Source organism: Cyanistes caeruleus, chromosome 6 (assembly GCF_971803275.1).
Source record: "Cyanistes caeruleus chromosome 6, bCyaCae1.hap1.1, whole genome shotgun sequence".
In the NCBI taxonomy this organism is placed as follows: Eukaryota; Metazoa; Chordata; class Aves; order Passeriformes; family Paridae; genus Cyanistes; species Cyanistes caeruleus.
The window spans coordinates 31,056,474-31,084,096 of record NC_141706.1 but is presented as its reverse complement, the minus strand read 5'-3'; the positions used below and the strand labels follow the sequence as shown (position 1 = coordinate 31,084,096).

Sequence of the window (27,623 nt, the reverse complement as noted above, 5' to 3'; positions counted from 1 at the left end):
CTGTAAGGACAACCCCTTCCTTTGGGCATATCTTGTTTGTGAGAACTACTAGATGACAAAATTGTCTAAAATAGAAGGTAAGTGGACATGAGTCAGGAGACCCTTTCCAGTTCTGCATTCAAAAGCAGTTTCAAAGGACTGCCATGCCTCACAATTACAATCACGCTGGGGTTGACTCCTGAGCTTTGCCCAGCTTCACAACACTCATCTCTATGAGAAATTTGGACTGTACTATGTGCAACATGTATTACTCCACTCTAATTGCAGCACAAACAAGCATTGACTTGGTTAGGAGCCAAGCATGGTTTGTCTCATTGCTTTCAGTGACCACTTTTAAGATGCACCATCCATCATCTTCTCCCTTGTAACAGTGTCCTTAGTAAGGAGCCTGGGCTTGTCACTTTTTCCAGGGAAAACTGGGCAGAGAGCTGATTTCCTTACTGCTTCAGATGGGACAAGGACTCTGCCCCCCACAGGTTTGGAGTCACAAAAATCTACCCAAGACACCAGGAGCACAACATCTCAGCAGACAGCCCCAAACCCATGTCACATAAGCAGCAGTCTGGTCACAAGGAGATGGCTAATCAAGCTCTGAACAGTTTAGGGAGTTGTTTTGTCTTCTGCTCTAAGAAGATGAAAGGCACTCTGGAGAGGACAGTTTGGTTCATATTTGTGGAAAAGCACCATTAAGCTGAGTGAGAGAACAGCCAGGTCGACCTTCACACAATTGCTGAACATCATTCACAGGCAGGAGCTGGAGTGTGGGTCCAATGTGGATATACAGGGGTGAACATTTCCTTATCTTGAATTTCACTGTTTACTCAAATGAAGTTGGCTTTCTTCAAATCAGAGGCACTCTTTTTTTTTTACAGGCAGGTGTCTTTTCAGTCATTAGGGTTCCTGTGAAGCTTTCTTCGAAGTTTGCAAGTGTCCCGCCCAGAGAGCTATTGGAGTATTTTGAACAGTGCCAAAAATCTCCTTAGTGGTTCAAATTGAGAAAAATTATTGCCACTTCCTTTCCTGACACTCTTACATCTGGTGGATTTCTGCAGAAAGTTTACAGTGTTCAGGAACATACAGAGAGACATGGTGCTTCTGCAACTGGAGAAAGATGTTATCTCCTGCCTGATGCTGTGATATTTGGATTGTGCCACAGAGTCTGGCAGTTCCAGACATCTTGCAATGTATATCAGAAGTCTCTGAGGAAAAAAAAACAGAGGGACAGGAAAGGAGGGTGTGCTGAGAGTCAAACAAAGGTAGAGTTTATGGGAAAGTGAACAGCAGAGGGGCAAAGGAGCAATAGGAAGTTAAGGCTTTGAACAAGCCCAGTCATGCCTCAGGTGCTGGTTCTACCTGTCTGCTGCCTGACCACAGCCCAGTCTGCCCAGTGACTGCAGTGGGAACTAGGGTGCTGAGCAGCACTGAGCATGGGGTTTGTTTGCTGGTCGTGTTCCTGTGGAGGAGAGGTGGCTGAGACACGTTGCAATGAGTGTGCCAGTCAGCTGGCAGCCCTTGCCACAGGTTCATGTGCAGAAACCAGAAGTGGCTCTGGAGAGGAAATGCTGATCCACATGTGACATCTCCTTTGCAGAACTTGGGAACCAAGTGGGTAGTGACAGAGGAGCATCTGCTTGCTGGAAGGGATGACAGAGGAGGCCATGGGTACGGGACCAGGCATATTCACAAGTCATTGCAGTTTAACATGGCCCTCTCTTCACAGAAGAGGAATGACCCTCCCTATTGTACAAAGTACGATCTCTGTATACTCTGAGCTCTGAGCTTGGTAAGAAGAGGCAGCACAGCAAACACATGGGCACACAAACCCTTCTCCATTTTGACACAGAAACAGCATATTCCAAAGCAAATTATAAACTGAGGTTAACTGTTCTGGATTTCATTAATTGCATATCAATTAGGCCATCTCAGAAGGAAAGCTCATTAGGATCTATGAAATAGAAAGGGCATTAGGTGGACAGAGTCAGGAAAGACAATTATCTCCCAGAGAAGGACAAGCATCCTGTGCTTTCTGCCATTCTCATTTCCTCAGCTTCTTCTCAAGGTTTGGAGACAACCACTACGCATTTCTGCTTTGCTTCTGCTAAAGACAGCAAGTAAAGGGAGGCTCAAGTGCCCAGTCTATGGGTTTTCTGAGACTTGTGATCACCTCAGCCACAAAGAACTTCTGGAGGATCTTTCTTGGGTACAGGAAGGGGAGCAGGGACAAAGGGCTTGGTTCCCTCCAGCCTAGAAACCTGCCGAGCTCTTCGGCACTACTAAAAAAAAACCAAAAAGGCTTTTCTCCTGACCTACCGATGGTTACACACACAACCCTGCCAGGAAATACTTGGCCTGCTGTCTCAGGTGACTTATGCAAAATAAGTGGTCACTTTTCTCTCAAAGACAGGTTCTACTTGACACTGCACTCCTGGGCATTTGTATCCTGCTCCTCCTGCTGCAGAAATCCAGGCTCAAGGGAGAAGCTTTTGCAGTTTTATATGTGGGCTTCACCACCACTGTTTCTTGACTCTTTCCTCATGGCTTCCTTGGAAAAGACTGTCAGAAGAGTTTCCAGCCCACAGCTGGCTAATCATGCACAATTAACATAAACCGAATGTAGTGGGGAAAAAAGAAAGCTGGGAAAGCCCCCTTTTTCTCAGCAGCTGGATGAGGCAATTTGCAGCAAGCCTGGAGGTGTGGGGGAAGCAGGAGCCTTTCATGAGGTTGCAGGTCCATGTGAAAGGGCAGATGAGGGCAGCTTAGGGCAGCATTTGGGCTCTCTCAGCTTGAGCACTGTGGGCCAAAGCAGGACAACAGGGAAACTGTTGTCTGCCCAAACACCAGCCTTGCTACAAGCTTTCATTTCAGAGGAAAGCTCTCTGAACTTTGCAGGACAACAGACAGAACCTGGATGCAGTTTTTCTTAGAGCCTCAGTCCAGCACTGTAGAGCCAGAACACATGGGGCTAGGGGAGATGTCAGGACTGACTGCTATGGTTTGATATTTCTGGGCAGCATTTTGAGATGCTCTCCAAGCCATGCTCCTGTAGGTTCTCTTCTGCCAGTGCTGGTGCTCAGCTGGTGCCCTTGGTGTTGGTTCAAGGAGCCATACTAGCAGAAAACAGATCCCTGAAAAGTGAATTGCTTTTTCCAGGATTTTTCAGGGGCTGCAGCGCTAATGTGAGGAAAGCTAAATGAGTGTAGAACTACTCCTTTGGCAGGGGCTAGCTGTAGGACAGACTGAGTAGTGCTGAGCTGCTCCTTTGGGCTCAATTTTCACCATCAGCTCTGCAGGCTGCTGTTCACCCAGGGGTCCTACCCTGCCTTGCACCCTTGGCTGGAGGCTCCCATCACAGAGAGGGCCAGGACAGCCCAGCAGAAAGCTCATCCAGCAGAGAAACAGAATGTCCTTTCCAGCCTGTCCCACCAAATGGACCTGCACTTGGCAGTATGAAGACCATTGGCCTTCTGATGGAGCACAGCTCACCTCCAGTGCACAGAGACAAACACGTTCTGGAAGAAGCTGCAGCGGATTGTGAAACATCAGCTGTGAGACACAGCATGTGAGATCTTAGATCAGTTCTTTGAGTCCAGGGCCTTGTGGAGAAAGAGGAGCCAAATGGTGAAAAAATACTGATGAAAGCAAATAGCTATTTTCTTGGTATTTGGACTTCCTTCTGGACCTCACCCACTTGCCCCAAGGTTTGCCAGCAGCGGAAGTTCCCCCAGTACACAATGCTTTAATATTCAAATGGCAGTGTCTGGAACACTGACTGTTTCCAAGCAGAGCCCTCCAGTTGCTTACTCATTTTGTGAGGGCCAGGTATTTGCATGGGTTTTACAGCCTCAAATATTTAAGAAGGTAGGTAATGTGATGGGAATGCAAGAGAAAAGAGAGAAGATAAAGCCTCCCTGGCTGAGAATGTGCATATACAAGGTGATGGGAAGAATGGTATTGGGCACATACACACTGTGCCAGCTCTTCCCTTTATCTGAGGCGTTGTGCTCTGCACAGATTCTGTCTCTGGCCAGTACCTTAGTTGCTGAATAGGGATATAAATGCAAGTAGGATGGAAATTGCTTGGCTGAGCAGCAGAGGAGTGGTGGATGGATCAGCTAGCAGAAAACATGGCAGGAAAGAGGCGATTCCTGGGGAAATCAATTTTCCGCTTAAGACAGATTAGCCCAGGTTTGGGGTAAAGGGGAGAGGAGCTCCCCCATCCCAAAATACTAAGAGAAGAGGGAAAGGAAAATTTGTTGACAGGGTGTAATTCTACAGCATAAGCAGGAATAGTTTCTAAATATGAGAGAGAACCAGTTCAAACTGGTTTAACAGAAACTCCATGCACCAAAAACCTCTAGTGAGGACATTAGAATAAAATCATTGCATCCTTGCTGGCAGCTCCTGTCTGCTTGCCTGCAGAGCTGCATGGTCCATGAAATGACCCTACAGCTCCCCAGAGCTGCTGAGACTCCTCAAGTGTGTCACAAATGCCCCTTCATCCTCTAATGTAGATTTACAGGGAAGGGTTGTATGGTGAAGCTTGAGAGACAGAGCTACCAGCTTCCAAATTTGATAACAGTCTATTAAAAGAGCTGCTTTGGCTTGTTTTGGTTTTAATGAAGGTTCTATTGCCTGAACTCCTCTGATTACTGGGAAAAAGTCTCTTATTTCTTTCAAAATATAGTGTGTATGTTGGTGAGAGCAGTAGAAGTCATCAAGAGAAATCTGGGAAAGTGATCCAAATAGCTAAAGATTGCCCTAGTGGGTTTTTTTTTAAAGTCTCACTGACAAGTGCTTGGGACTGGACTGGTGACCACAGTATCTGAGGCTTCCTCTGTGTAACCCATACAAAACCAAAGGGAAGTAAACCCAGGGCTGAGAACACTCACAAGAGGTGTGGAAGACCCTAAGTCAATCTTCTGTTCTTCTGAAGGCTTTACCACCTCTCCCCTGTCTTGCAGGTGGATGTGATGCTTTGAGACCTGAGGGAGGCTGGTAATACCGACCATACCATTAGACCATAATATAGATGGGGAGGAAGGGAACAGGACCTCGCATCTTATGGAGCTCACAGAGGCTCACATCTCACACCTCAGCACCACCTCCAGCAATGCACCATGTCTTTGCTGCTTTGACAGTACAGCGTCCAAGGCAACACCAAGAGGGATATTAAGTTATTGCTGCCCCCTCTTGTGGACGTCTCAAAAGGAGCTCCAAAGCACCCTGGCCAGCTGCTCTGGCTGAACAATACCCCATACTGAATAAAAAATGCAGCAGTGCAGCCCAGAGCTCATGGAGTCTTGGGGCCCCTGGGGATGCAGATGAGGGAGGGAAGGGCTCCCACAATGCCTACATGAGAGGGACACTATCGTTTCATTTAAAGAAGAGTTTCTGGCTAGGGGAGTCCCAGCAGCTCAAATTTCTGGACCAGTGCTTTGCTTCAACTGCTCACAAATATGTTTTAACAATCCTGAAACAGGTGCTATGTGGGTCAGGTGTGTCAGGGCAGAGAACAAAGACGCAGGCTCTTTGTATGCACTGAGACTTGTGGAAAAATTCCCTTCTTATCGGAGCGCGTGGCTGGCTCCAGCATGGCTCCTCTTCCTCTGCATTTCCCATCAGCTGCTCGACGTAATTTTGTGTATCCTCTCATATAGGCTGGCTCTGGGCAACTTGGAGAAGATGGTAATTAAACATTGGGTGGCCTCTGCAAAATCTTCTAAAGCTGTTACAGGAACTGATGGTTGGTTTCAAAACTCCTGACACAGCTGGAGATGAGGACACCTTGAACAGGCAAGTATTGAATAAGGGCCACACAAACTCTGTCACACCTCATGTGGCACCTTGCCCAGGAAACGCTTACTGGTCAGCCAGGTTTCCTTGCAGAAAGGTTCCTGCCCTGATAGGTGCTGCAAAAGAGATCAGAGCTGCTAGAATTTCTAGAGGTGACTGTATTTCTCTGTGACCACAAGCTATTATAATAACATGCAGTTCTGCTCTTGATAACCAAGGGAGAGTATTTCCAATTTCTCTCTCCATTTTTCCAAGGTGGAAAAAAAAAATAAATAAAGAATATCTGGGAAGTTTTCACAGGCTATTTCTCACACAGGTGCTATTTTAGTGAGCAAGGTTTGCTTACCACATGGTGGACTAAACTTTGAATCTGCATTTTAGGGGCTCACAGCACACTGCAGGAGCAAGTCTGGTCATTCCTAATGCTTGAAGTAAGGCAGGCAGAAACGAGATTCAAGATCTGTCTTTACATTATGCAGTGCTTGCACATAAAACTGTTCTTTCTTTCCCCCAGCTTTAGAGCTCTTTTTAGCCAGAATGAAGAGTTTGGTCTCAAAACCAAATTAATTTCTTCCTTAGGCAATAAATTAGGCCTGAGGGCTAAAGTAACTTATCAGAAAATTCCACCCCACTGCGGCTTTTGTGTGTGGAAGAGTATTCTGGCCTGCCACTTTGGAGCCATCCCTTGCTGTATCAGGGCAGCTGCTGCATTTGTTTGCAGAGCCACTGTGCCCGGGGAAGCCAGAGACACACATGTTTAGCTGTGAGCTAATGCTTCCTGCATCCAGGCCAGTAAGCCACACAAACCCTGTGAGGTCTCCTTCAGCCTGCTGGGATAATCTCAGCCAAAAGCTCAGGCAAATCCTCCTTCCTGACAGCCAAAGCAAGGTGACTAATCAGCTTTGCTAGTCAGGAAGGGCAGAGAGGTTCCACAGTTATCCTTCTGCAGTGGTGGACACCACCAACAGGCAGAAGGACAATGCAAAGGGGCAGTAGTTTCCCTTCAGTGAGGCAGCAGCTCCTGGGGCCTGGCAGGAGCCTGGCTTCTCAAGGCTCGCAAACAACCCTCTGGAAAACACGGACCTCGGTGGAGAAGGCATTGTCTGTGTACACTGCAAGGCCAAGGGGCAGGTCCTGACCTCAGAGTTTGTTCTTGCCTGGGCAATAAGGCAGTGCAGCAGTCTCCACTCACCGCCGGGGCCCCTGGGGAGCGGGATTCTCATTCTGCAAAGTTTCAAACTCTGGGCTCATGTTCCCACCTGCAAATTTCCAAGAGCTGAGCTTTCCTGGGAAGCAGGAGCCCCTGTGTTGGGGGGGTGCAGGGGCTGAAGGCAGGTGGGACTCGGGATGTGTGGGCCCAGAAGCCACACAGGGCAGGCCTCAGGCCGGAGCTGCGGCCTCCAGCAGGGCTGTGTCCAGCACCGGGACACAAAGGTGTGGTGCAAGTGAAAGAGACCGTGAAGCACGCACCCACCTCTCTCTGGAGGCTGTCAAGAGAAGCAGTCGCGGTTTCAGGCGGCACTGCCAGGCCAGGGGTCACTGCTGGGAGGGGAGCAGTGACCCCAGCGGCCGAGCTGAGCTGCGCTCATGGGAGCTGCTCCTGGAACAGCACTTCAGGGGACAGGAAGAATAGTATCTACACTCACACCTGTAAGTAGCTGGAGATGGCAGAGTGGGAGAGCTGCTGTAGAGTGTGGTCATGCCAGAGCAAAGCCTACAGCCCAGAGCAGAGTGTGCAGACAATGTGTTCCTGCAGGGCCAGCCAGGGTGGCCAGGTCAGTGGTGCTGGGCAGGTCCGCCCGGCTGCCGCACAAACCCACTGCCCATTAGCCAGTTACATTTAGCTGACTTTACATCGCAGTTCTTGAGTGATCACCAGCCTGAAGACACAGTTAGAGCAACTCCTGTTTGAAGACTAGTGTCTGCTTTTAGTTTCAGACCTAAAGCCCAAACCAGTTTGACCAGCTGGAACCCAGTTTCAGGTTACACCCTGCCTTGCTCTCTGGGTGACTTGGTGGGTAATAATCTTTCTCCCAGAACATCTCATGCAGGTTTTCCTCTTCAGGTCTCCACACATGTGGCATCCCCCGCTTCCAGCCCTCCCCACGCCATGGGACCGCTGCTGCAGCAGCTCTCCTGAGATAAGGCAGTCGGGGCAGATGAAAGGCTGTGAGATAGTAGGCATGGGAATGGTACCTGCCCTCTCTGCAGGTCACTGCTCCTCAGACACCACTCCCAAGCCAGATAAGACAAACATCTCCTTTTTATTATCAGTGAGCACACAAAAAAATAGATCAAGACATTAGGTTTATTGCATAGGCCATGATAGGCTGTGGGAAAAAACAGAGATGGAAGAAACGATATGAGACATATCACGAAAAGGAGGAATCTGACCCAGGTACGCTGAGGCAGATGCCTGTGATGGGGAGAGACACGCAGACTCTGGGCAGCAGTTTCTTTCCTTTCAGCCCAGGCATCAGCCCAAGGAGGCAGTTCTCCTGCCACTGCCCTCGAGAGGACCTGAGCAGTGTCCTGAGCTGGGAATGGCTTCATGAGAGCATTCCAGAACCACCCTGCCCTTAGCCTTGAAAGAGTCCAAGCATTTAAACTGAAGTCTGTACATAGATACATAGATTTATGCTTCTTACACAAACACAAACACACACACACACACACACACACACACACAGGTTTCCTCTCTCTTCACAGCAGTTTTCCAAGAGCAGCAGGCACTGTAAGTTTAGGGATTGGTGCCAGCCCCACACATGTCAGCACATCAGGCCCTTCACAAATAGCTTCTGCCTCAACAGAAATCTTCAGCTTACTGAGGTACAAGCATGGACCAGCAGATGCTGCAGGACAGAGCCTGGAAGCATCTCACTGCAAGGGGACTACAGGGGAACCTACAGGACCAGGACTGGGACCAAGACATTGCCAAAGTGGGGATATCATGTGCTGCCTTGGGGCCAGAGATGAGCTTTAGACCTCCTGGAGCCAGGCTGGGTTCATCTTGCATCAGGAGGGATGAGCCAGCAGGAACACGGAAGCCTGTGGACACTAGCTGGTGGTATCCAGCCCACTCCTGTGCTCCAGGAGATGCCAGAGACTCAGGTCACACCGTGTGCTGAGGAATATGCAGTAAAATCAAAGCTGCAGCTTTCCTGCACCATCAGCAGGAAAAGTATGGACATTTACTTCATGCGAGAATATATTTTCTCAATGTGTTTGGGCTCAGTCTGAACACTGTGAAAGCAACCAGGGCAATTCACAGAGAAAAATGGTGAACACGTACTGTACACAGGAGACTGAAACACAGCAGCCAGCCACCAAAAGGTCTAGGTGTGCTTTTCTGTTAAAAAACAAAGCCTAGTGACTTAAGCAGGTATTTCTGTTTCTGTCCATGTTGAAAACAGGAACTGCCTGAGAGTGTCACAGAGCCCTTGGATCAGGTCTGAATGAATATGTGAATTCCACAGACCTCAAGAGATGCATCACAACCAGGTAGACTGCTGCAAGGCAGGGCACCTTGCAGAGGACTTGGAGAAGGGGAGGAAAATACAAGGTTAAGTGGCAGAAAGTGAAATTGCTGGTTCTGGTGAGCTTGCACCATTCACCAACATGAATGCTACCCAGATCCAGTTCCAGGTTCCTTCAGGAAGTTGAGCAAAGTTGTGCTCCAGGTTTGAGCAGGAAAAAGACGTAATTCAGAGTTTCACTGGATTGTTTGAGGTTAGGAACGGATGGATATCAGAGAGCAACAGAATGCTCCCAGTTCCTCACTTTCCAGAGCAGCCATTTAGCCTAGACAATCACAAATACTAGTACTGTCAAATCACAGTTAAATCTCGGCCTGATGCTCCAAATGTCTTCACTGAGAATGAGTCCTTCAGGCACAGACCTGTGTCTAAAAACAGAACTCCAGAAGTTTTGGGGAGTGCCCCAGTGCTGAGCTGGAGGGAGAGGCTGTAGGTCAGACTGGTTTGGTGGCACTGCTGTAGAACAGATGCTCAGTGTCCTCTGTAGTGGAGAGGGTTGAGTTGGTAGCGGTAGGAGGCTGACGGCGGCGGCCGTTTTTCTTCCTTTTCTTCAGGAAGAAGTAGCCAATGAACACCAGGACCACCATGATGCAGATCCCGAGGAGCACAGCAATGACTACCTCAAAGGCAGCTGCAGGAATACATGAACATGTTAGAAAGGATGCCCTGCAAACTCTGATGCACACGAGTGGCCAGGATAAAGCAAGCACAAAAGCCACTTGCAGAAATTGTGCTGGCAAAGAGAAGAGGCAACAGCTGGCCTGACAGCAGGGTGGTCACTGCACATCAGCAAAGAAAGATGGCAATGCATGGCACGGCCAGCCTGTCTCTCCCAAATGATACTTCCCATCATTTCCCAGATACACCACGCCCTCTAAAGGCTGTTCCGTGACTTTGGCAGGCTTGGCCATTTGACAATCCTAGGAACATCAAATCCTTCTGCAACAGCAGCCTTGTGTCATACCTCAACAGGGAGGCCACCAAAGGGTGGTCACAGAAGGCACCTCCTGGCTGGGACAAAGCTATGGAGGATAGGCCATCCTAACTTTGTGGGAAAGTACTCTTGGCACTGGTGTGAGCACTTGTTCTCCAACCAACCAAACCCCTGCATCATCAGTGGAGACAGTCAAACATGATGCATTTGAGAGACAATGTGAATTTAAACATTAAATCAATCTCTAGGATTTAACAGCAATAATCTTCATGTGGTATTTTAAAAAGAATTTGTATTTCAATAGTGTTAGGCTTTTTTAGTGTTGTAGAGTGGTTGTATAGGGTCATCACACTTCCCCACAGTCTAGTACTTGATATTATTCACATATCCACTTGAGCTTTCTTTCTTGTAGAAGTTAGTAGTCCTTATATGAAATTGGCCCCTAGGAAGAGATTTACTTTCCATTTTTTGACGTTGAACAGTGGAACATTCATACAAGTTGATGGAAAGAAGAACAGGACTCTCTGTATGAGCTACCAAGTCACAGACACAGGAAAAAATGGGCCACAGAAGCACAGTGCACAGAAGCACCTCCTGCCACTGCCAGCATCCCAAAAATCCCACACTGCTCCCTCAGCTTCAAAAGGGGTGTGGGAGAGAAGGCTACTCCTGCAAGGAAATACAATGAATTTTTCAGGACAAGGAAAAGCAACAAGAAAGACTGGTTGGGAAAATTGTTACTCACTTAACATAGCAGTTTGGGACTCAAATGATTCCCATCTTCGGCCAATGACATCTGCTTCTAAATTTGGAACACAGAGAGGGGGGAAAAAAAGTTTTACAAAGAAGGTTGTGAACAGGGGATAAGACAGGTTTCTCAGGAGAATATTTCCAGTGCTCTGAAGTGACTGAGTGCACACAGCATCCCTTCTCCACAGCCACGGTACTCAGCTCTCAGGGCAGGCTGTGAGGTCCAGCGTAGCTGAGAGAGGTAGTCTGCATCTTAACAAATACAGTTTGGCAGAATTCTTCCTGTTGGCCTCCAAAGCAATACATACCAAGTGTACAGTGTAACTATTTTCCTTTTTTGTTTAAAAATTCAGGCTACTATGTGTCATGGAGGATTTTCTCAATTACTCGCCTCTCACTTGGGGAGACCTGGAGCCAAGCTAGGAGGTTAGATTCTCTTCAAAGCAGATATACCTCTGGTTAGTTTTGTCATCCTCCTTTGTCTCTTTTTCAACATCAGCACCCAAAATGCTTTCCAGCTCTGTGAAATGACAGGCTGCATTGCAGAAAGATGCTGTAATCCACCATCTCCCATATGCCATACTGTGGGTCATGGCCAGCGTTTGCCAGCAGAGCAGCTTTGACTGAAAGCTCCCAAGACGCTGCCTCTTTGGGACCACAGAACCTAATCTGAAATGGTTTTCCCAGTTTGATCAGTAAAACTCCAGCCCTCACTATGTATGCTTGCTTACTTGTGATGCCTGAACATGATTTCATGCACTCTTCCTCTTGTTCAAAGTTGTTGCTGTTGCCATCACAGCCCCCGTAGGTGAAGCGGTCGCATTTCTCCAAGAACGGGTTATAGTACCAGCGGGGGATGCTCTCGGAGCACTGTCCAGTATCAGGCAAGTCCACACAGTGGCCTGGCAAAGCAAGGCAGAGGTGCTTTAGCTCAAGCAGTGTCTTCCCAGAGCAGCAAAATTTTCTGCTCACAACAAAAGAGCACAAGCAGGATGGCAGAGGAAATCCATAGCCAGAACAGTGTCTCTCATGTCCCCAGTGCTCACTTGCCAGCTGGTCAAATTGGCAATGCCAAGGCGAGCTGGCACCTGCCATAAATCCAACTAGCAAGCAGAAAAAAGAACATCAGAGTGTGCAGTCATGGTAAACCTTGGATGCACTCCCCTGTGGAAATGACCTGTTGTCCTAGTTTAGGGCAAATTAGGGAGGAAACTGTCACCCCAGGACATCTGTCCTCCCTGGGAGGCAGAAGGGAACATGAAGACGCTGGACACACAGAAACCACACATCAGCTCAGGTCTCCTCTACAACAGAGCTGCATTTAAGTGACTTGGAACATACTCTTTTAGCCCAGTGATAGGTCCACTGTCTACAGTGTAACAAACAAGGCAAAGATGTGGGATTGAGCACAGACATTGCTGTGTCCCCCTCACTACTTTGGTTTGCACTACTTCCAAAAAAAACGTGCTGCAGGGTTTTGTACAGGCCAGGTACTGTGCCCAGCAACCAACATGCATGAGACCTACCTGGATGGAAAAAGTTTAGGCAGGAGAGTGAAAGCCTGCTGTCAACAGCTGTCCTCAAGGCCAGAGAATAGGCCCTTGCTCATTTTCAGTACAGGGACTACCCTGATGCTACACCTGGTGTTGGATTTATAGAGGGAAGCAGATTTACCATGGAACAACAAACTGAAGAAAAAACCAAAAGCTGGCAGAGGTCAGCCTAGGTGCTCTGGATGGTACATACCTTGCTTATGTGTGACATTGATTTTCTGCAGTCTATTGAACTCACGGGCATCTGCAAGGGAAACATTTCCTGTTAAAACTTCTCTCACCAGTTGAAAAGAAATGCCTCTGTCCATGCATACATGGGCAGACAGGGCTTTCCTGCACATTCCTTTGCTATCACAAGCCAGAGGAAGCAAGATATCATTTGATGTTCTTACACATCTCAAAGCTATGAGAGGAACATGGGAAAAAAAAAATGTCGTAACAAGGAACTCTTCCCAATTTCCAATCCACAGATACAGAGACAAAACTAAGGAAAAAAAAGGCTGCTTTCTCATTTTTGTTTTCCATCAAGAAGTATGGGAAAAGTCACTCCAGGTTTTAAGAAATATAAAAGAGCACTAGTGCAGAATGCAAGAGAGGGCAAGAGAGATGAAGCATAGGCTTGCAAATCTAAAAAGGCAACAAAACACCCACACATAGGAAAGAGATGATAGGAATTCAGAAGAGGTGGAGGGACGGAAGAAGGGAGGAGATAGGGTGGATTTGGGCATCTCAGCACTGCGCATGTACATTAGCATAAGAGGATATTAAGGGAACTGTGCCGCTGGACAGACTTTGAGAAACAATGGTTTCCTTCCCCATTTAGCAACTCTAAGAGAGCAGGTAAGGTCATTCAGTGAGAAAAATATTGAAAGGGGACAGAAAGACAGGACTGAAGTCTTACAGGTAAGTGCAGAGAAGAGAGTCAAAGCGCGTATTTAAGAGGCGTGAAGGTCACACAGAAGGAAGGTCATCTCTTGAAGTCAGCAGAGCTACAGGAAATGGCAGAACCTGTGTGATACTGTGTAAAGAGATAATGCAGGGTCAGGAGTAAGAACAGAAGACACCAAAAGTATTGACTAAGCACCAGTAACTTACATTGGACCCATTCCTGAGCAGATTGTAAAGCTGTCTGAGCCAGAATTTAAAGTACTTACATTGTTCACAGTACAACTCATCCGATTCATCAGCACAGTCGGGAGTTTCATCACACTCTAGATAGGCATCAATGCAGCAACCATCCTTGCATCTGAAGAAGGGGGCCTGACAGTTCCCATTGCATACTGCATCAGAAACAGTTCAGATAGCTCATTAAAATTCATTGTTCCTCCCTGTCAGATGCTTTACGAAGGACTTAAAAGCTGCTGATAGGGCTGGCAAACAAGAAACAAGGCAGATTGGTAAAGATCTCTCCTCAGTGACACCCTAGACTCAAAAAAGAAAAAAAATAAATTCCTGTTTATAAAGGAAACACTGCTCTGGAAACAGCCATGTTTCCTCTCAGAAAGAAGTATTTAGCAGTTGGAAGCAAGAATGAGCTACTCAGGAAGAATATGGAGATACTGCCCAAGCATGGGGGATTAAACTAGGAAAGCCAAACTGAAACCTGCACACTGGGCTGCAAGAGCTTCACACCTCTTTGCTCTAGAGGTGGTCCCAAGTGCTGAGTACTGTGCCCAGTTCTGAGCTCCCCAGTGACAAAAAACATTGGCATACAAGAGTAATCTCAGCAAGAGCCTGGAGCACAAGGCTCTCCTACCATGAGGAGAAGACAGAAATTATAAAAGAGACATTCATTTTGGAGCACAGCAATAGGATGAGTAGCAACAGACAGGAGATGAAACAAGGGAAAGCAATTCAATATAAGGGGAAAAAATTACCATGAGAGTCATCAAACACTGGCACATTTTGACCAGACAAAATCTCCTTTTTCAGAGATACCCAAAACTGAACTGCATACAGTGCTGAGCAACCTAGTGTGACTCAAAGCTGGACCTGCTTTCAATAGTGGGTTGGATCAGATGACCTCTAGAGGTAATCCCCAATCTAAATTATCCTATGACATGAAAGTGAAAGGCTTAGTAAAGAAATTAGTCTCCAGTGCTCCACTTTCCACACTGAGTCCTAATCAAAAGCCACAGGAATGGACATGAGACACCCAGCCCAAGCTTGCAGTAGGATTACACTGTCCTATGGGAGACTCACCTGGCTGTTGTCGCCCACCAACAGAACCTGAAGAGACAAGGGAAAAATAAAATAAAATAAATTTACCACCAGAGCATTTTGTCAACTTAAGATCAGCTTTATATTGCCTTCATGTATCACATGAGAAGAGCGGATTTTTCTGGAAGGAGGCCCTGGATAACAGAGGTGAAATATGGATGCCCACAACTCAGAGATCCAGATGATTTGTACCCACATGAGACAGGCCTGGAGGAGCACAGAGGAATTTCCCACCACAAGCTAGACCATTTCCAAATTGTCTTTCTTTTCCAAAGGTTTAACCTCCTTAAGCTGTCCACTGCAATGGGCCTGGCAGAGGCTCAGCTCATTTGTCTGAGCAGCACTAAATGGTTCTCAGTGGCTTGAGGGTGCCAAGGAGGGAGATTAATTTGATTCTGGGAGTGAAGCACTTCTGACCCCCAACTGCACAATGCTGCTCTCTGAATTTAGGTTTCAGATGGTCATCCCAATCCTATGAGAAAAAGGGGGCTGGATTTTTGAAGGACTCACCTCTGACATTCTTGCAGGCGAGTTCACACTCCTCTTCCCGTAAATAGTTATTCTTGTTGGGCTTGCAGCCACCAAAAATGAACTCCTCACACTGCTGAAGGCTCGGGTTGTAAAACCAGCGTGGAAAAGATCCCCGACACCAACCCACCTTTTTTGGAGTCAAACAATGCTCTGTCAAGAAAGTTAACAGCAAAGGGTCTGGGTTAGGTTAAGTCCTTTGGAAGACTTTCTGTTTTGTATATGTGAAGGCAAACAAAATCTTCCAAAGGACATGTCTGAAAGGTTTATAAAGTCTTGACCAACATGGAGAAGGAGAGTAGGGAATCATGGAATTAATCTTTTTACATGAAAGGGAGGGTCACAAAACCAAATTAGAAGGTGCCACATCCATAAAACAAAAGGAGCTGCATCTCCACACAGCACATAGTTAAGCTGTGAAACTCCCTGCTTCAGGAGGTTGCTGCTTTTCAAAGATTACATGAGGTCAAAAAGAGACTCATACATGGTTATTAAACACAAAGACACCATCTTCTGCTTAAAAAAAATCTCCTAGCTGCAAAATCCTAGGGGATTAGTCAAGCATAGTAGAGATTTACTGATAGCATGTCAGGTTCTTGCACTCTTTCCAAAGAAAGAGCAAATCTCTACTATGATTGACCAACCTCTGCACACTGTTGAATGTGGGGTATTGGAGCTTGGTCAGACCTTTACCATCACCTGATGTTTTTTATGGTACCTGAGGTAGGAGAAGACATCCCTTGCTCAGCTACTAGTCAACCATTTATCCAAGAGCTCCTTCCTCCTAATATACTCATAATGCCAAAGATTTTCATCATTAAACAAAGCCAGTAAAGAAAAAAAATATAAAGCCAGGGATACATCAAATGTCTTGCAGATGACTCCACCTACCCTGCAACCTAAGTGCCTTCACAGCAAAACCACAGAGTCAACAAGACCTTTCACGTTCTCCTCTTTTGCAACCTCAGTTGCACCCTGAGCTGTCACCCAGCAGAGAGCAATGACAGGCAGAGCAGATTGGGTTATTGCAGGCACCATCTCCTGCAAGGGTACATGAAAACCCCAAAATAGATCACTGAATGCAGGGACCTCGCACTACTGGTGCAGGCTATTGCTGGGAAAAGCTGACACTCAAGTCCAGGCTCTTGGTTGTGCTGTTCTCCCATCTGTGTCTCTGAGAATAGCACCAATAATGCTAGAACAGCTCAATGACTCCAGGTGGGTATGTGTGGGCTAAGGCTCACCTTCTGTTTGCTCAGAACTCAACACCACGATGGTGATGTTGGTGAAGTCTTGCTGTTGTGCAGTGTCTGTGACAGTGAGCTGGAAGACGTAAGTCCCCACCTGGAGGTTGGAGATTTCTACATCATCTTCGTGCTTCTGAGAATGCAAAAGAAAGGCTTATGTAAGAGAAAAGTACCTCTAAGGAAGGAGTGACTGAAGGTATGCAAGGTGCATGTTCCTGCATTAGGGAGAAAGGAACTTAGATGGAAACCTTCAAGCAGATGTCAGGCAAGAAAAATGTCTCAATGCTAGACAATTCCCACAAACCCATAGACTGGTACCCAGCTGGAAGAGAAAGAGAACAAGTATCACAAGCATAATTAGATTTTTCATCTAATTTTGGGGCATTGTGAAAGCACAAGAGAAAATAAAACTCTTTGGAGAGGACAGAAATACCTGTAGCATTTACGTTACTTTTTAAAAAGAATTGGACCTTCATTTCCATGCTACCTCTGGTTTTAATTAGATTTCAAAAGAACATAGCCTTGCCATGTATAATTTTTATGTAGTTAACACAGCAAAATATTAGGGGACCTCCCCCCTCCCCAGAAGTTGCATTGGTTGGGCCAGGGCAAATGGAAAAGGAAAGGAGCACTTGCTGAATTACAGAGTCCCCTTGGTCCTCTAAACTTTGTCACTGCTGATGTTCTAAATCAGTTGTTGGCCTGATGTACTCATTTGCTAATTCTTTCAAAAGGTGCTGCAAGAACTCCATATCAACCCCATGGCTTTCCAAAGCATTTTGCAGAAATTTGAAAGAAATAATTTGCCCTTCCAAAGCCACAATTCACTTTTAACATCTAGCAAATAGGCTGTGTTCACACCCCAGAGATCTTGGATCCAGACAGAAGTCATGAGTTCAGCTCCAGCTCAGATAAAATAGGAGGAAGAACTTAATGCTTTAAAGAGAAGCAAGGTCCAGGAAAAGCCCCAGGAGAACAGAAACAGAGCTTGAGACTGGATTGTTCAGAGACAGAAGAGGAAATGCACCGAGGTGGACAGAGTAAAACTAAGAGAAGGCCCTTCACTGAACTACAGGATCTTGGGACCAGAGGCAGCTCTTGCATAGAAGCTCTGCCCTGTCAGCTGCTCCCACCCAGGCAGGTCAGGTGCTGCTCAGGAAGGCTTGTGATAGCACTCTGTGCAGGGAGCCTGAGACCTAATGAGGTCAAAAATGACACTTCTAAGTAGTATGTGAGAGAGGGGGACAACCACAAGGAGTGCTCTATAGTTTTTGGGAACAGGCTTAAAGAGGGAAGGACAAGGTGACCTTTAAGTCAGAGCTCTGACTGACCAGCCCAGTGCAGACCACAGGTGCCACTGAGCAAGCTGCTTATTCCCTGCAGCTCCCTACCTTCATCTCTGCAGAGGGGTTGCCCAGGATCTGTTTCCATTCATAGCTGACTATCCCATGGTCATCCGTGCTCTCTGTGCCTCTCAGCATCACTGGCTCTCCCGGCTGTACCCTCATGTCCTTGACAGCACGGGCTATTGGAGGGTGGTCATCTGCAGAAGAAACGTAGAACAAGGCTTGGGTAAGAGGCTGAAGGGTCTAGTCCTTGTCTCCATTACAGGAAGAAAAGGGATGGCGATTCTTCCAGGCTAAATCAATCAGACTTCAACTGCTGAAAGGAAAACACTTTTATACAGCTGTGCTCCTTGCAGCCTGAGCAATAGACAGTCAGTACCATTTTTACTGCCCTCACTAATTTAGTATGCCCACAACCCACTATGGCAGTCTTTTTGAGACAGTTGGCTCCATGGGCACTTCTGTCCCCACGAACCATCATAAGAATGTGGCCCTGTGGCTACGGCCACTGTGCTTCTGAGAGTGGGACCACATCCTCACAGAACAGCACAGAGCAATGTCTTCCCTTCACTTAGGGAAACAGCCTAATGTCAGTGCTGAAGAATGTGGAACCGACCCTCATCATTCTTACCACTATCTCTAAGCACTACGTCAGTGTATTTAGCCAGAGCTACACAATGTGGGACTTGGATGGGAAGTATTTCTCTTCCAGCTCATCTTCCACCCCATGATCTGACATACATGCCTTTAAAGCAGCACAGAAACACCATTCATGAGATCACTGATTTTGTACCATTCCATGGATTAGCTTATCAGCAATTTCCACAATCTATTAAATGTTTTTTCAGACCATAAGTACAAGAGATGAAAACTGATCCCTGCCCGTGCCAGCAAGAACAGCCTATACAATGACACCACTGAGCCTGACTCATAACTCCTTTTGGCCTGAATGTCTCTGATCACAAGCTTTGTGCATAGCTCACAGCCTGTAAAACTCCACCTGGTATCACCTGTAACAAATCCAAGACTCAGTGCTCCAGCTCAGCCTGAGTCTTTTGTAAAGGCACCAACCATCATTCATAAGCTAGACAGAAATCACCCTGCCATTACATTGTTATATCAACTGTGACTGAAGGAGAGGATCAGTGTCCAAACCCCTTAGAAAATTACTCCATTAGCTGATTATTTTCACTGTTGCAGACTTGCTCCTAATTTCCTGTTTGAATCCTGTATATCTGGATTCAGATCCCAGCTGCTGACTCTTGCTGCAGTCTACTGAAGGGACATTTAATACAACGCATATGAACAAACAAACGTGACGTTAAAACAGGCCACTTAGTTATTCTGTCACCCTGTACACACTGCTGCAAGCTCTGGAAAGGGGACACATTCCTGACATTCCTGCTAGGCAAACACCAGGAGCCTGGCAGGGAGAAAGGCAGCCTACTCCCTGCCACCATCCTGCCAGGGTGAGCCCAGTAGGTGGGTGCAATTGCACAAGAAAAAGACCAGTTTTTCAACAACACAGAGGCTGATCCTTAATTCGTGACTCAAAATCATGTTTTTCCTTGACATTTTGAAGCATGTACACTTTAAACAAAAAAATTACAGGCCAAACATCCAGTTACTTTGGGTTGTGGGTTGCATGATCAAGTAAAAGCTCAGTTCTATTCAACTGGTCAGCATCTTGTCCAGTTCCCATCTCTGATTAGCCAAATTTACTGACTCGCCTCACATCCAGAAGAGTCGTCAAGAGTATTTCCTTATTTGTGGTGACTGCTAAGGAGTAATGCTCACTAGAAATTAAGAACTTGTTTTTCAAGTCTACTCCTTTTCTCCTTAAGCTCTCTGAAAGTTGAGTGACTTTGGAGCATTTCTGCCACACTGACCGTATGAAGCCTTCCCTGGCAACGTGGCTGTTTTCCACCTGAGCTTCAGAACCAAGCACTGACTGACCCAGAGTATCAGCAAGCTGCTTGTACAACGAAGACTCCACTCTGTTTTGCTCTGAAAAATGAAAGTTACCTTTGCTATAATGCTCCTTCGACCACAGAAAGTTTCTGCTGTAAAACTCTGTAATTAACAGGGAGGTTAAAGCTTTATGATGCTGTCTGTGGCATGCTCTTTACTGTGAAACATACTCCTGGAGTCACATTGTAAGTGACAATTTCCACTCCCATTTATATAACACATCAGTAGGGGATGTATCTTTCCTTTATGATTCCAGAGGAAAGCTCCATAGAGGAAACCGAAATTGCTTTAAAAAGTTTTATTACTCACACTGTATTCACACCCGAGACCCTGATTTTCACTTTTTAAAACATTTCTTTGTGTTTTAAAGCTCGTGCAGTCAGTGGCTGTCTGGCTTCACCTCTGATGAGCTAACTTGAACCAAAATTGATGGGGGAACAGGAATTTAAAAGGTAATAAAATTTCCACAAGTGCTTCAAAAGTAAGCATCTAAGTAGGGGGAGAGATCCCACTAGGGACCTTGCTATGCAAACCTGCAGGCACTGCAGGTTCAATCTGGCATTGAAGTCCCATGGCAGAATGTACTTGCATAGCTCACAGTTTGGAGGTTTTGCTCTTCTGGAACTCAGAATAGCTTCTGCCCTTGAGATCTACAGAAAACCAGATTTCCTCCATTCCAGAGCTCATGCAGATACACCCTGCGTAGCTGAGACTACAAAGCAATGCTTAAAAATACCTCAGAATGATTTGAAGTTGTCACTAGAAAGAGCTGGAAAGCTTTCTTGTGGTGACTGAGGGGCCCTTACAGCCCATCACTGATTGTCTTTGCAGAAGCAACTTGCAAGCATGGCTTGCATTGGGAACACTGAGGCACCAGGAAGGGAAAGACCTCACAGGGGACAGAAGCCACTGCTCAAAGCCACTGACCAGGCCAGGAACAGAGACAGAAACAAAAATAAGGCCATCCAAGTTCCACCCATGAGACACAGGACCGTGGAGATTTCAAGTATCAGAAGCCAGCAGAACCTGTCTGCTGCAAAAGCAGGTGGGCAGCAGTGTGGCTCTTCCCACAAATGCTGAAGTTCTGCTCCTGCATTGCTTCCAGGGAAGGCATTCGACAGTGAACAGCTTCCTCACCCATCCACACTAGAAAACTCTCCATTTCCATGGGCAGAGGTAATGAAGCATGCCGCCACAGCATTAATTTGCCTAAGGTGGAAAGAGAGAAAAGGGAACAAGGCAACAAAATGCAGTGCCTGGAGAAAGAGAAATACAGGCTCTTACTTTAGGGCTTCATCCTGGCTGGGCAGCAAGTACAATCATGATAAAGCCATGCAGTTTTCTAACAACTCATGCACAGCCAAGCAGCTCTCAGCATTAGTTTCTAGAGGTTTTTGTAGTGGTTTGTAAGTGGTGCACACAGCAGGTCAACTTAACCTCTCTAAAACAATACAGTATGACTGAATGGACTATATTTTCAGAGTAAGTTAAGATGCTGCTGCCACTAGGTTCCCTCCATCCTTCCTCAGAATGTGGGAAACCAGTCCTATTTGCTTTAGCAGGCAGAGAGAAAGACTCTCCCACAGGTATTTATGCCATTTTAGTAAAGATTGGTTTGTACCTCCAGTCTCTTTGAGGAAACTGGAGCTCTGGAGACAGGACATGATGTAGCCACTTCAGTAAACACTGCATGACAAACACTAATTTCACAGCAAAAGGAGTGGAAGCCCCTCATCACCCACTCTGAGCAGGGAGCTGGACCAGCTGGTCTGCCAGGACTCTTCCAGTACACATTAGCCTCTGAATCTGTGCTGTGGGTACTGACTGTGCAACTTCCCATCTCCTGGCCTCAGCTTAAGGATGAGCAGCTGGCTCAGGCCTCAACAGCACCGGCCAAAGGGGGACCTGTCCCAGCCCCAGTGCTGCTTATTTTGGTTGCCCACAGAATGGAAACCAGCGTGGGACCAAGCATTTGAGGAGGCATGAGCTTCACTCTTGGGGAGCTCTCCTTTCAGAAAGCATTACCAAAGTTTTAGCCTGCAAATCCCCCTCCATGGTGAGGCAGGAACAGACATATCTGACCAGAACCCTGAGGCTCCCAAGCACTTCCCGTCTCCCACTCACAAGCCCTGGATTCAACAGGAGTAGGAGAGTGTCACTGAGCATTTCACAAGAACCACAAAAGGTTTACTTCAAGAAATGGACAAAGGTTCAGGGAGGTTATTTTCCAGTTTCACACCCAAAACTGGTTTGCCTAGACCAGAATAAGCTGGCTAGTTACTTAAACACTGGGCTCCATTATAACCAATAAAGTTCATGGTGAGCCTGCCCCTCCCGGATGAGCCAGGCAGAAAACTCGCACCAAAGTTCAGGCTGAGGAATCATTTAAGCAGATCATGCCTTTTAACAATAACATCAGAGACTTCAGGCTGTACATTAGCTGAAACAGATAAGAGACAGTGCCAAGCTGTCTTCTCCAACTTACAAAGAACTCAGAAGCTCTTGTTCTGCACAATACTGAAAATATATTCAGAAGATGTGCAGAACCCAGATTTCAGCTGTACTCATTGTTTCCTGTACCCACAGGTTTTTCTGAGGTCATAACACTGTAAGAGTGACCACAGTGGGTTACAGCAGGTACCTCTGTCCCTGTGCTCAGCTGCCAACAGTCTCGCTGTGGATGCTTGAATGAGGGCAAGAGCACTGCAAGAATATGTTCTCCCAGCTTTCAGCTACTTCCATCAGGCTCCAGAAACACTCCAAGGTTTAATTTGTCCATTCATCAGTCCCCAGTTGTGTGCTCTCTTTCAAGTGTTACCTAGTCTCCTCCTAAAGATACATAAACCTCTAAATTCAACAGGTCTGTTCCCTGTAGTAGCAGGAGTAGTGTGGGTCCTACAACGTGTGACTTTTTAGATTAATGTCACCCACTGGGATCACTAACTGGGTATTTCATTATTCACTAGAAAAAACGTACATTTAATTCTTATGATTGCAGAGGGTGTTGGAAGAGTGATACAGGTAAAGGCTCCTAGGACACCTGACAGCAGCACATACAAGGAAATGAAAAGAAAGGAATGCATGATAAAGCAGCAGATAAGCTTCCTGCAGACCCTTAGGGCCAGAATCTGAGGGCTGACAGTAACCTGGGATCCAGAGTAGTCACAAAACTTCACCTTTTAGCAGTGATACAGCACAACAGCAGGAAAAATAGTTTTGTCTCCAGTCTAAAACATGGGCCAAGATTTTAGGAGGAAGACCTGACATGCCAAAACCAGCTTCCTTCAATGCTTGTTTCACCTGACCTCTTCAGGCACCCCTACAAGGTCCCAGACCAAAATGCTGTAGTTTCCTTATGCTGCCAGGTGGACACAGTGCCCAGAGGCTCCATCACCTGGCCTCCTGCACCTGCCCCATTGTGCCCTTCCCCTTTTCCCCCTCAGTGACAGCCAGACATCCATCTTCCTGTCCAGACCTGCATGGACCCAATTCCAGCATCACGGCTGGAGGGGCTTGGGGTTCTGGTTTGGGTTTTTCTGGTTTGTATCTGAATCAGAATGGACATTTGCATTCTTAAGTGTCTCATCAACTTCTGTGGTGAGGAGGGCTCAGCTATTTCTGCAGTAAGATAACTCCCTTGGTCTCTTTCCCCTGCTAGCCCTCCAGTGTCATCCAAGATGATTCAGCAAGCTTTTGGTATTGAATGCCTAAAAATTTCAGAGAGGAGTGGAACACATTTCTCATCAAAGCACAGCACAAGCATTGCAGCATGATCCAAATACACAGCAGTGAGCTGCCCAGCATCTGTCACCACAGCTGGGGACCTGCCTGGCACCCAGCACCCTCCAAAGGACAAACAGGCTGCAGAAGAGACCGAGCCCTTCCTACACCCACAGCAGTCCGGGGCACAAACCCCACGTGAGTGAGGAGAGGCAGGGCTGCCTCCAGGCAGAGTAATCCGAACTGCATTTCTGGAGTGCTTTTCACTTCTCACTGATAAGCCCTCCTGGGTCTTCCTGCTCTGCCACAGCCATCCCAGGATCGGTGAAAGGAGCGCTAGGGACGGATTGCAAGACTGCATATTGGTGGCTGGGATGCTGCAGCTCGGCACCATATTTTAGCAAACAAGTCACTGCTGGTCACACAGAGAGGCTGGTGACCCTGGGACACTTTCTAAGGGTCCACACACAGGGAATGCCAGACCCTGGGACCAGTCAAGGGACGAGGGGCTTACAGTCTTCTTGTATGAGGCACTGCTCCACAGAGGTAAAGAGGCTAAATTGCTCAACAATACATTGTATTTTAATCTAATCTTGTGAAATCAGGATGTAGTGGAGATGATGCATTCCCTTTTCCTCCTATAACTAAGCATATAGGAGTTTAGACAGCTGCCAGCATGCCACCTCCAGTCTTGGGGATGTGGCCTTCGGTTCCTCCCTAACTGCAGCTCCCGTGAAAAGGACTTTGAGCCTGGAACGGAGACGAGGGAGAACTAGTGAAACAGCGAGACACTTTTACCAAAAGTCCCTAAAATCCAGTAGGAAGCCATAAGTATGGACAGAGAACCAGGAAGACCATTTCTGCCACACTGCTGTTCAAACCAGCAACACCCGAGGGTTGCTTCAGAGAAGTTGTGCCCTGCTCCAAACCCCTCACACTGCTACTCAGGATGGAGAAGTGGTCATTGTGGAGTTTGGTGCCATTTCCCACCTCCAGCACCCACAAGGCCTCAGGCTGGCACATCCCAGCAGAAGACCAAAGATCTATTCAGCTCACGTCATCAAGCCCTTGTGCCCACCTGGATGCTCCCCTTGCCATCTTCACAGATCCTTTCCTTCCCACAGATGGGCTGGGAGGGGGTGTGAGTAGGATTACCCACTGAGATATGCCCTAACAGCCCTGCCCAGGGATCAACAAATGATGAACTGGTTATGGTTGCCAAAGTCCCAGCCAGGCTAGAAACATGCCAGCCTTACCAGGCTTCAACCAAAACACAGAAGGAGGGAGCAAAAGGAGGAACTGCTGTGTTTTTAGTGTTTCTGAGCACACTGCAATTCTTTGGAGATAGCAGGTGGCCGTCTTCAGATTAGTTAATTTTCCACCTGGCTCTCTGTGTCCAGGCGCAATCTTTTAGAGCAGGGAAACAGGGACTGGGGAGGAGAAACCCACCTCCAAAGGGGAAATTTTATATCCAGCCTCCTCCAGCTGCTCCTCTCCCAGCAGCAGTGACCAGCCCCAACAAGCAGAGCAATACTGACACACCTCACCATCCAGGCTGCTGTTAAATAAAGGTAAGTGGATTGCATCCTGCCTCCAGCCCCTGAGCAATTAAGAGATTAATGCAGCCCTTTAAAACCCGGTGATGTGTAGATTTTTAGAGGATTTCACTTTCCAACCTCAAAGGTCCAGGGGAAGGGAGAAGAAAAATAATACCTTTTTCTCTACATCGTCAAGTAGCAAAAACTCTGACTTCGGTAATCACATGCTCCACCTGCTTCAAACAGGCCAAAGGGAGATTCCTTATTCATTTACTAACAGGTAAACTGAGGCACGGAGCTTAAAGATGACTACTGGGGTTTGGGAGAACCTTTGTGGCATAAGAAAACACAGAACCCCCATCTTTAGCATCACTCTACCCCGAGTGTTTGGCAGCACTGCCGCTCATATGACGGCTGGAGGAGCTGGCACCGAGTAACCATAATGCTCTTCCAGACCCAGGTTTGCAGGGATCCACTACGGGCACCTTACCACTAGGTCTGTGATTCTGCATTGCCAGGTAGGAATCGTACACGTCCCTCTTCAAGAAGTTGAGAAAGCCGACCTTCCTGGCAAACCTGCAGACGAAAGCCTTCTCATAGAGGCAATTGAGGAGAAAGCAGCCCTGGATGTGGTCTTCCTCCGAGCCCGGGCCCTGCTCCACGAGAGCCAGGTTACAGGCGGGGTCCTTGCAGCAGGCTCTCATGCAGTCCCTGCTCCGGTGCACCATAGGGGACGACAAGAAAGTGGCTCCGTTCTTGACGGAGGCGCCCGTGTCCAGCACCCAATCCGGCAGCCCAGCCGTGAACTCCTCCAGGCACATTTCACCGAAGGCTTTTTCCTTCTGCCCTTCGCCCAAGCCCAGCACCAGCACCAAGCAGAGCCAGGGCACAAACCACGGACCCGGACTCCTTCTGGCCATCTTGGCGCCCCGCTTCTCACTGTCTCGACACTTCAATCCTTTCCTAAAGGAAGGGAGAAGACATAGGAAGCTTAGAGGGACGGTGTTCAGTGCGTGCCAGCCCGGGCCGAGAGGGAGCCGGAGCACGGCCGAGGCTGCGCTCCGGATTCCGGCTCGCCCCGAGGAAGCCGCCGTGTCCCCCGACCCTGCACCTCGTCCCCAGGTGTGCTCCGAGCCCCCACCTGGGCGCCCTGGGCTGAAGCCGCTGCTGCGAGCGGGGCGTCCCCGCCGCGCCCCCGGCGCTCAGCTGCGTCCAGCGGAGACAAAGGCTCGGCGGGCGCAGGAAGTGAAAACCAACCCTGGGAGAGTGGGGGGGTGGGAAAAAAATCAAGTCACTCCCTTGCTTGCTGAATTGCGTAAGAGGAAGGGGAGGAGAGACGAGCTGATACCATCTTCTACTCCCCTTGGAACGGGGCCGGGAGCGATTCTCTCCCGCTCTAGACGAGCATCCCACCTGCTGGGTGCTGACTGCATCCCCGTGCATCCTTAGATGCTCCAAAGGAGCTGGAAGCCGAGAAGCAGGCGATCTGTGTCCTGTGGCAGTCGCCCTTGTGCTCCGGTAGCCAGTGGCAGGGAGCACCATTAGCCGTGTCTCGCTAACCCAAAGGAGTCAGCCTTGCAGCCTGTCCGCAGTGCCCACCGCCGTTGCTGCTGCAAGAAGTTTTATGCCCAGTGCAGACATCCCTAGATCATGAATTCCCTGTTCTTGGGACACTATATATATAATTTTTATTTTTTTTTTTAAAGTGGAAGCACTTGGGTTCATACTTGGAGGCTGCCTGAGTGGCAGGACCTCTGCTGCCGCAGCAGTGAAAATGTTAAGTAATCACCCTCCACCCATGAGCAGCACTCCATTGTTGTCCTCAATCTCATATAGGTTAGCTGTGGTCTAGTTGTAGGGCCCTTGCCTCGCAGGATGGTGCTGTTTGTGGGCATGGGAATGCAAAGGCTGCCTGTCCATGTATTTTCCTCCTTCCTGCTTCTACTTGCAGACCCATGATCAAATTCCTCTGTTCGACACACACCTGTGTCATCTCTGTTGGTAAACAGCCCTAAAACCCCTGGGTAAAGTGCTCTTATCCCTCTGTCATTGTCCTTAGGAGAGCTGGGAGTGTTGGTAATTTGCTTGGACATTATTTATAGTGAAATATTTCATCACTTAAAATAACAACAGCAAATCTGAGACAGCATTCCATGGTATGTCTTCAGAAAGAGGTGGTGAGCAGCAGCTATGTATCAAACAGGAGTTGGCTTTGTGGTTTGGGAGACGGTTCTGGTGTCCAGCATTTCAATTCTTGCTGTTTCTTTCTGTATCTCTGATCCAGCCTGGTGTATCCTCACAGGATTTCTTGAGCGTCCTTAGAGACATGCTCCCTGTCTCCTGGCTGTCACAAGCACCACAGGAAGATAATATTGTGAGAATATTATTTTTTCCATACCTCTCATGACTTTCTCCAGCCTGATGTTGGCATTTGTATAGTACTGACATCTGTTAGGAAAAGGGAATTACTTCGATATGGCAGTGGTA

At 47.5% G+C, this 27,623-nt stretch overlaps 1 protein-coding gene and 2 long non-coding RNA genes across 4 annotated transcripts in view; 1 reads left to right on the top strand and 2 right to left on the bottom strand.

Moving 5' to 3' along the window:
* LOC147652569 (uncharacterized) overlaps positions 1-7,621 on the bottom strand; it is a 28,484-nt gene extending 20,863 nt beyond the window's left edge. The window contains exon 1 of one of the 2 annotated variants that reach the window (XR_015287952.1): positions 7,440-7,621. This is a non-coding gene — a long non-coding RNA (uncharacterized LOC147652569). Of the gene's footprint in view, positions 1-7,267; positions 7,353-7,439 lie in introns of those variants that run through there. The other variant, XR_015287951.1, reaches the window with a different exon arrangement.
* Positions 7,622-8,038: 417 nt separating this feature from the next.
* SPINT1 (serine peptidase inhibitor, Kunitz type 1) lies at positions 8,039-26,351 on the bottom strand. The gene is made up of 11 exons (XM_023928151.2): positions 26,278-26,351; positions 25,627-26,099; positions 17,953-18,104; positions 16,559-16,694; positions 15,297-15,467; positions 14,769-14,795; positions 13,721-13,846; positions 12,760-12,810; positions 11,745-11,915; positions 11,009-11,065; positions 8,039-9,960 (listed from the first exon to the last, which is right to left on the bottom strand). Exons 2-11 carry the CDS (start codon positions 26,054-26,056, stop codon positions 9,764-9,766), a joined length of 1,518 nt encoding a protein of 505 aa, XP_023783919.1. The 5' UTR covers positions 26,057-26,099; positions 26,278-26,351; the 3' UTR covers positions 8,039-9,763.
* LOC147652568 (uncharacterized) lies at positions 25,188-27,446 on the top strand. Its single transcript, XR_015287955.1, has 2 exons — positions 25,188-25,416; positions 25,591-27,446. It is a non-coding gene; the product is annotated as an uncharacterized LOC147652568 (long non-coding RNA).
* The last annotated feature ends 177 nt before the right edge of the window (positions 27,447-27,623 follow it).

Coding starts and splice junctions, on each gene's coding strand:
- SPINT1 (XM_023928151.2), bottom strand. CDS start 26,056: ATGGCCAGAAGGAGTCCGGGTCCGTGGTTTGTGCCCTGGCTCTGCTTG. Junction 11,066..11,744: donor ATCATGTTCAGGCATCACAA/GTAAGCAAGCAT, acceptor TTCCAAATTTAG/AAGCAGATGTCATTGGCCGA. Junction 9,961..11,008: donor GTCCCAAACTGCTATGTTAA/GTGAGTAACAAT, acceptor GTATTCCTGCAG/CTGCCTTTGAGGTAGTCATT.